The following is an 8,435-nucleotide window of genomic DNA, read 5'->3' on the forward strand; positions in this document are numbered from 1 at the left end:
TCTATATTTATATGTTGCTTTTTCCATAAAGACAGCACAGAGCAGAGTTGCTATAAGTTTTTACAGCTCAGGGTGTATCACTCTTTATGTTTTGTGTGTATGTGGTTATTTGCCGTATATGCATTCTACTTTGCCATTTAATTTTTTCATATATTAAATATATTTGTATGTTTCTTTACATATATCTTGCTGCAGCTGCTCACACTTTTCATGAGACACACTGATGTTAAAAATAAAAGCTGAGTGCACTTTAATCCAGCCCTTACTGATTTATTTTCTCCATATTGAGCTGTTTGATTTGTTATGTGGGTCACTATGTAATCTTGGGTCATTAGTTATTAGAGGAGCAGGTTAGGTGCTCTAACTCCTAATCAATATATCAAAAAAGTCATTCTATGACCATGTTTTTTGTAGAATCCAGGCCCAGAAAAAACTAAGAAGATAAGTTAGATAAAAAACTAAGTTTGATATGGCCTTTCGTTGTGTTTAATGAGATATCTGGATGTCTATGTCTAAGACATTTGTTGTAGATGTAGGCTTGATTTTCTTCTGTAGTCTGTAGGAAGTTTACCAACAGATTTTTTTTCCTTCTATAATTTTGTGCTGGCCAGACCTTCTTGTATTCACTTTAGAACAAAACCCTGGTGCAACTACGAGTCAGTAATGCGATTAGACATCACACTATCCGGCGCAACATGTGCTCCCATTTCTTTAGTTGAATCTATGAAAAATTCTACTTTTATACAACAAATACAAATTGTTGTATAAAATCTGATTTTTCTACCTATAACTGCACATCACTTTCATTTGCAGTCTTGGTTCTAGTTAAAGTGAACTTCGTTGACTGCCACTACATTTTATATCAATCCTGCTTCAACAATGCAGATGGTTTTAGAGTATTAGACTGTACTGTCTTCTCTTCTCTGTTTATATTCAAAATTAAGAAAAGCAGTCCACAGCTTATCCGCATTATGAATTATGAAGCTTTATGATGATAATTGATGGATTTTCCCTTCACATGTTTGGCTCATTATCCTGAGTCAGTTAATACCAAAGGCCCCATTTTATTTTAACAGATCCAGTTTGAAAGTCCTTTGCTCTTTTGCCTTCTGCTGATATCTTCATTTATCATTTCATCATCTTCTTCTGCACTTCACTCATTTGGACCAATAACTAAGACTCGTGAAAGAGACAGAGGTCAGTAGCCTGTCACATTGAATAAGATTCAAATTCAGACATTTACCTAACCTTAATTTGCCATCTAAGCCCAGAGACTGGCTGGATTTGAATGCAGAAAATCTCTTTGGGGCTTTTAAACACAGAGCATCAGAGCCTTTTACTCCAGCACACATGGCTGCATTTGGGTCCACTTTATGTGTTTACTTAAAATTTGTTTTTTTACAATTCCCATTTTCTTTCACAAGGAGCAAATGAGATCAGGCCACTTTTACTGTCATGGTTTTTCTTGTAGAAAGAATGGTCTGATCCTTTGTTAGACACACCTACATTTTATGAAAACTTTAGGGAAAGATTGATGTGGAGGCAGAAAAGAAAGAAAATAAAAATCCCTCTCACATCCACAAATAAGTCCAATGTAGAATCTCACTCACTCAGCAGTCTTTCCAGGTACATCTCTTGTCATCCCCAGCGTGTCTTATCTTTTTTACATGGAGTGTATTTGTCAGGTTGAGTGGGCAGTCTATTTATTATCTATTTATTTATTGCCTGCTAAAAGAGAATATGACAGAAAACGTTTCTGAAAGTCTCAGAAACACCATGACTGATCAAAAAAAAAGGATCTGGTCTAAACAGTGTCTTAGTGACCTCATACATTAGGGTACATATCTCAGCCAAAAAAGGCTTGATTTTGTGGGATAGTCCAACACTCGGGACACATTTCGATACATATTATAGAGCAACTCGGAGTAGATTAGATTAGGTGAAACTTTATTAATCCCTCGGGTGGATTCCTCCAGGAAATTCAGTAGAAGTTTTGAGCTGTAGCTCAGAAGCTTGATGGTATCAAAACCTGAAGATGCTGGGGATTGAAATCAGGCGCTCAGACATGCAAAGCATGCGCTCTACCACTGAGCTACATCCCCTGACAATGTAATGAGGCCTGGGAATGAATTTAAACTGAATGAGACAATGGAAAGCGTTCTTGTATGTTTTCAAGGCAGTTCTCCCAAATGTTGTCTGGAATACATTCTCCAAAGTAATTTTCCCGCTTAGCAGAAGAGGAGGCGCCTGCAGACAAAAGAGTGTCAGGTGGGATTTTAACATATTTTTCTACATGCTACTCTCTATTATAGTCTCAAAATTAATTTATACCTGATGTTACCTGCAGGTAGCAGGGATAAGCTGTTACTTTGAAATCCCTATTTCCTTTGTAACTGCTTGAAAGAAGCAAAGACCCCCATTCATGCAAATATCGTATAAATATATACCAGATTTGGTGGGGGTTTTAGCAGTGGGTAATGCTAGGGATACAGGGTTAAGATTGAACTAAGATGAACTCTGTTTCAAGCTCCATACGAGACTGAATATGATCGAGCTGTTGTTAAAACCTCACTTATTAGTAGTAGTGGGAGTTAACTGGATTGCACACTTATTAAGAAAGAAATTAGACATTCTCAAACAATTAGCAATTAGTTTCCCAATTAGAGAGAAAGGAAGAGTTTTCCCAAACTATTTCAACAAATATAAAAAAAAAAACATGTAGTGTCACAGTAGAGTAGGAGAGCATCTTTAAGAACAAAGTCAAAGGTGACAACAGAAGAGTACAACAACAGGGCCATTTGAATTGTATTTGAAATTGTGCAGAGTTCCTATTGGTCAGCTGGATGTTGAGGTGCGTGTAGGTGGCACTGATCACATAGCTGGTTGCTATAAAAGCAGGGTGATTGCTGTTCAGCAGCCACGGATCACATCATAAACTGACTGACAGCAAATACAATCTCTGAAAACTGATCTGTGTGGCTTGTTGTTCAAACAGGAGCAGATATGGGGAAAAGCAACTTTGAACTGGCACTTTGCCTCGTACTAATGGCTGCCTGTGGCTTAAAAGGAAACATTAAACGTAAGACAGAAATTTTTTTTGTGAAAAATAATTGGACACAAGCAAGACTACTCTGCCAGACAGAATATGTTGACTTGGCTACTTGGGACATGATAAATACGAATTTTATTAGACAATATTTGGTCCAAATAAATGTCCCAAACATTTGGATTGGTCTACTCAGAGATCCTGAAGATGACTCATTCTGGAAGTCTATAAATCTAAGGTGAGTATCTTTTTTGCAATGACCTTTATGTCAATATCCATGTCTGTTTATGTAAATATGACAAAACTGAGTTGCTGATTTTGAGATGATTGTTGTGTTGATTTCAGAACAGGTGAAGGTGTCTCAGGCGATGACCTCTCACATACCAGCAAATGGGCCTCTGCACAGCAGGACTACTGTGCAGTTGTAGGAGATGACCTCATGTGGTACAGTGCACAATGTTCAAGTATCAATAATGTCTACTGTTCCCGAGGTGATGTAATCCAGTATCACAGTGTTATGCTCAGTTGGTATGACGCTGTAAAGTACTGTATGGAAAACTATGGTTACCTAGCCACTGTCACCCAGGTAAACTCAGGTGATGTTGACAAACGGGGCTGGATTGGACTGTATCGAGTGGTAGGGAAGACCTGGAACTGGACGGGTAGTTTAGCATCTAGCTACAGAAACTGGGCACCAGGACAGCCACTCACTGCAGACTGTGGCTCTTTGGATGCTTTTACCGGAGGCTGGGTAGGCTATGCTTGCTCTGAAAGGTTTTACTCTTTTTGTTTTTTTGACAACCTGGTGGTGGTGAATGAGAACAAGACATGGGAGGACGCCTTGATTCACTGCAGAGAGATGAAAGCATCATGTGCTGGCTGTACGTACGACCTCCTGAGCCTGACCGATGTCTCTCAGTACAAATATGTCAGAGACAGGATCTACAGAGCAACCACTGATGAGGTTTGAGTTTATTATTTTTGAATTATAGCTGTTCTTCTAAATGCATCACTTGTTCATAGATTCTGCATTAAACACCAGAGTTCGTGTTCAAGTGGCTTTAGTCTTTCTACCAGTTCAGTGCTTTAAGGCATAAATTCCAGGCTGTGGTGTGGAGATGCTCTTTCTTGCCCAATGTGTTTAAAATCCATACTGTACAAAACAACTGCATGGGAAAAAACAGGGGGGGGGGGGGGGGGGTTAAATTAAAAAAAGGATCAATATTCATTTCAGGAAAGGCTTCACTAAAGCCTCGGTAATGAGTATTTGTGTCCGGCTTAATTAGCAAATACAAATCTCTTATACCAACACTTCCACAGCCAGGACTGACTCTCCCAGTTTTGTCCTGTGTTTCTCAGGCTTGGATTGGCTTGCGCTTCCTGGGAGGAAAATGGTTTTGGTTAAATGGAGTCAAACCAGGTCCCAAAGTTATGCCGCCGGACTGTCCGTCCAACTGGGAACGCTGTGGGACTTTGTCCAAGTTTGACACAAACAGCACGTGGATGATCAGGGACTGCGCAGACAGGAGAAACTTTGTCTGCATTCAAGTGACCCCAAAGTGAATGAAACTGGCAGCTTAACATCAAATGCGATAGTAATGCTTGTTCTATCTGTACGTTAGAGTTATGCACTAATCAAATCTATGCTAAGTGTGATGCTAATATTATTTATTAATCCTTTCATTGTAACACACATTATACCATATACATATGTTATGATCTCTGAAAACAACGGTGTACTCTGAGGTTGTAGATACTTTGAAACGAGAAGTGCAGATTAGTTGCATCATTAACACGAAGCTACAGTGGCAACGGCTCCTTTAATGACAGATATATTATTCAAGGACCTTAAATGACTTTAGATGACTTCTTGAAAATGAAATCTTCTGCCTCTATTAATAAACTTCTTGCAAAGGCAAAAATCTCATATTGTTTTATCTTTGTTCTCCACTTTCTGTTTTCAGTTATAGTTTGGTTAGGTTTAGGTAACAAATGTACCTGTTTAGATTTATAGAAATGTATTCTTGTGGGTTAATAGTGACACTTTTACAAAATCTCACGTCAGAAGGCAAAGCTCTTCTATCTGCAAAAGCTTTCACCTTTAATCCTCCAAATGATAACACCACAAGAACAATGGACACCTGAATCAAGACGAGCAAATCATGCCTGTCAAAGCTATGTCAGTGTCGAGGACCACTGAAAGGCATCCAGAGATGATTCCCGCCATCTGTTTAACATGGCAGAGGTTTATCGACGATGCAAATGTGCAGAAAACAGAAAAAAGCTAATGGCCTCTCAGCTTGCCCAGTTCAAGCCATTGTTAACAAGAGATGGATACACCATACAGATGGCAATAATGTAACGGATGGATGTAAACAGGCAAGGAGCTTTATGACAGCATTGTATGAAATGAAAGGAAAGAGATCCCTTTTTTCGGCATTATTTAATTAATGTCTATTTCTAAATGTGACAAGGCAAGTAACGCTTGCCTTACTTTTCCTGAAGGAACTCCACTGCGTTATGTCTGCATTAGTCTTACACATGCCACATTTTATACACAAATTTGAGTTACAGTATGCTTAACTATCTGAACTACTCTCAGAGTGACTTACTAGCATATAACAGTAGGCAGTAGATACCAGAGAAAACTGTTGAGCCATGAAATGAAGCCAGAGGTGGCCTCATACATACATACTACTACTACTACTGATGATGATGATGATGATGATAACAATAAATAAATAAACCACCCTTCTCAGTTTTGTTATGAATGGTTAAACCATACAAAGGCCTTTTTACAGTGAATAAATATGCTTTTGAATCCTCTAAAATTTAACTTTTTATCACAAGAGTCTGTGTTGAACTGCAGTTTTTGCCACTTCAGCATGGACTTAATTCCCTGTTGATATGAAGTAAATCTCCTTTGGCGACCTCTTGTGTTTTGCTTCCCCCTGGTGGTGATTATAGTTTGTCTCAGGACCAGCTACTACCTACTTGTATTTGCTTTTTTTTTAACTTTCCACGTTCATGTCAGTCTAAGCAAGCTGCTCATAACATTTCCAATAAACTAACCATTTATTTCTAAACTTAATGTTGTTAAAGTTCTCTCCAACTTCCCTAAAACATTGCTACTCATAAAACATGCCACGTTTGCGTGAAAACAGGGACCAAGTCTCTCATTAGTAATACAGCACTTACCCTGCCATTTGATTGCTTTTGACTGGGATCCTCACTCACTCTGCTGTGTTGTGACACCTGACTGACGAGCCCAGCAAAACACACACACAGACAGAGAGGGAGAGAGAAATAAAGAGAGAGAGAGAGTGAGATCAGCAGGAGAGAATTCTCCCTCAACTTTTAGTTGATACAGTGAGGTAGTTTGGAGTAAAGTGTTGATTCAGCTGCTCATGTGCACCTCGGTCCGCACCACGATAGGTTTCTGTCATATTCTAGTGTCTCATCTTAGCCCGTAGTGTTAGCATGACTAAAAGATGAATGAGGAAAATGATGGATATATGTTTAGGAGCCAGTCAGGTTATGTTCCTCACTTTTTATTTCTTAGCTCTGGCTGGGATTAAATCTAACTGTCTAAACACGCAGGACTCTCACGTGGCCACCAACTAGTAAATCTGAATGACTTTCTGTTTGCGTATAAACCATGTTGTGACTTTATTTTGAAGGGCTTTATCATTTTTATTGTTATTGTTGGGCTTTTATTGTTATTGTTATGATATCATTATAATGTTATCATAACAATCAATATCATTGTAAGGATAATTATGTGTAAGGATTATTATTACACACATTTCTAGGTCTGACTTCTAACTATTACGTAAGCTTACCTGTCCTCACACCTTTCTTTCTCCTGTTTATGGAAAAACACTCTCAAATACCACCATAACAGAGGCACACGTGTGTGTCCACTATTCAGTGTGTCTTCTCAAGATGACCTTTGTCAAATACAATGAAACTATTTAACTTGTTCCATTATATCATATAAATGACTAGTAGTAGACTAGTAATAACTAGTAGCACTGGGCGAGTTGGGTTAGTTGTGGGGCAGTTGATCAGTTTTATAGCTTTTACAACTTTTTGATACAGCCTCTATTTTTTTGTGCTTTTAAGGAGGATTTGTTCGCCTTTGGAGAGCTCCTGAGAGATTTGAAATCTAAATTTTGCTCACCAAAAATCAACACATAACATAAATATTTCATAAACATTTTGGTTTATGCCATGCTTTAAAACATTATGTCTCCAAAACAAGTAGTTGACATTATTTATTTAACCTTTATTTATTAGGTAGTCCCACTGAGACTCAATGTCTCAAATACAAGAGAGACAACATATTAAAATTACAACAATAAAAAAAAAAAAACATAAAAAGAGCAAAGAATTGTCTAATGTTTACACAGTCATATCAAAAACAGGAACTAGTTCCCAGTGATGATTTCACAAGGTCATTTGTATGTCTTTTAAAGTCTGCAAGTGAAATCGATCGAGAGAGCTTCTGTAATCTAGTCCATGAAGACGGGGCAGAAAATGCCTTCTTTCTTAGTTCTGTACGAACTGTAATGAAGTCCTGCGGCTGTAAATGTTATTTTTGAGAGCTTGCTTTACTTTTACAACCTGTATTTAAAGAAAAGAACCAGACTTTCAACAGCTTCACTGTCAAAGAACAATAGTATGCTACATTGACCTTGGGTAGTTTCAGAGTAATACATACCCGTTCGAGGATAAACTTTACTGTGGTTTCTTATTGCCGTTGAAATGTTCTTTAATATAGATGGAGCCCAGAGAAGAAGAAAACAAGGTCTGCAGATAGAAACCTCTTACCTTCACAAAAAGAAATGCATGAGTGTCCTTTACATATTGTCCAGGACACGTCCTGTAACTCTATCAGTGACATGCCAATGTCATGGAACCAAATGACCTTTATTTAACCTCACTTATGACAAGCAAGTGGTGCATTATGCAGACAGACACCACACACAGCTGTTATTGAGTGCCTCATTCTTTCACCCCTGTATGCTTAATAATGTGATTTAATTGTGTAAAAAATAACTTCAAACCATTGATGAATTTAAATTAGTTAAGCTAAGCATGAGCATAGCATTGGGATGTAAAAAAAAATGTTGGATTTTAGTTTTTTCACTCCCCCATTTTCCTTTCTTGTCACCAGCTTTGCCACTATCATGTGTCAAAGTATTTTACTCTCCCATAGATCAAAACCTCAGCACACATACTTTACATTCTTGTGTCTGTGTCATTGTCTCTCTTTTCTAACCTTGCAGTTATCAGACGGATACGGTCTACCTTGGCTTTTTTCCGCTGTGTGACAGAACAAGGAATGGCACCACTATACGGCATGATAAAATGTAACACCAAAGAA

General features: G+C 38.1%; 1 protein-coding gene across 1 annotated transcript; it reads left to right on the forward strand.

Annotated features, from left to right (window-relative positions):
- Window positions 1-3,003: 3,003 nt before the first annotated feature.
- LOC148100486 (secretory phospholipase A2 receptor-like) lies at window positions 3,004-4,609 on the forward strand. Its single transcript, XM_087847715.1, has 3 exons — window positions 3,004-3,284; window positions 3,392-4,010; window positions 4,406-4,609. Exons 1-3 carry the CDS (start codon window positions 3,004-3,006, stop codon window positions 4,607-4,609), a joined length of 1,104 nt encoding a protein of 367 aa, XP_087703841.1.
- The last annotated feature ends 3,826 nt before the right edge of the window (window positions 4,610-8,435 follow it).

This window comes from Neolamprologus brichardi, chromosome 11, assembly GCF_056152115.1.
Source record: "Neolamprologus brichardi isolate AB-2024 chromosome 11, ASM5615211v1, whole genome shotgun sequence".
NCBI lineage: Eukaryota > Metazoa > Chordata > Actinopteri > Cichliformes > Cichlidae > Neolamprologus > Neolamprologus brichardi.

Excerpts from the sequence above, each read along its gene's own strand:
- LOC148100486 (XM_087847715.1), top strand. The coding sequence starts at position 3,004 with ATGGGGAAAAGCAACTTTGAACTGGCACTTTGCCTCGTACTAATGGCT. Across the intron at positions 3,285-3,391 it reads TGGAAGTCTATAAATCTAAG|AACAGGTGAAGGTGTCTCAG; the intron begins GTGAGTATCTTT and ends TGTTGATTTCAG. Across the intron at positions 4,011-4,405 it reads ACAGAGCAACCACTGATGAG|GCTTGGATTGGCTTGCGCTT; the intron begins GTTTGAGTTTAT and ends TGTGTTTCTCAG.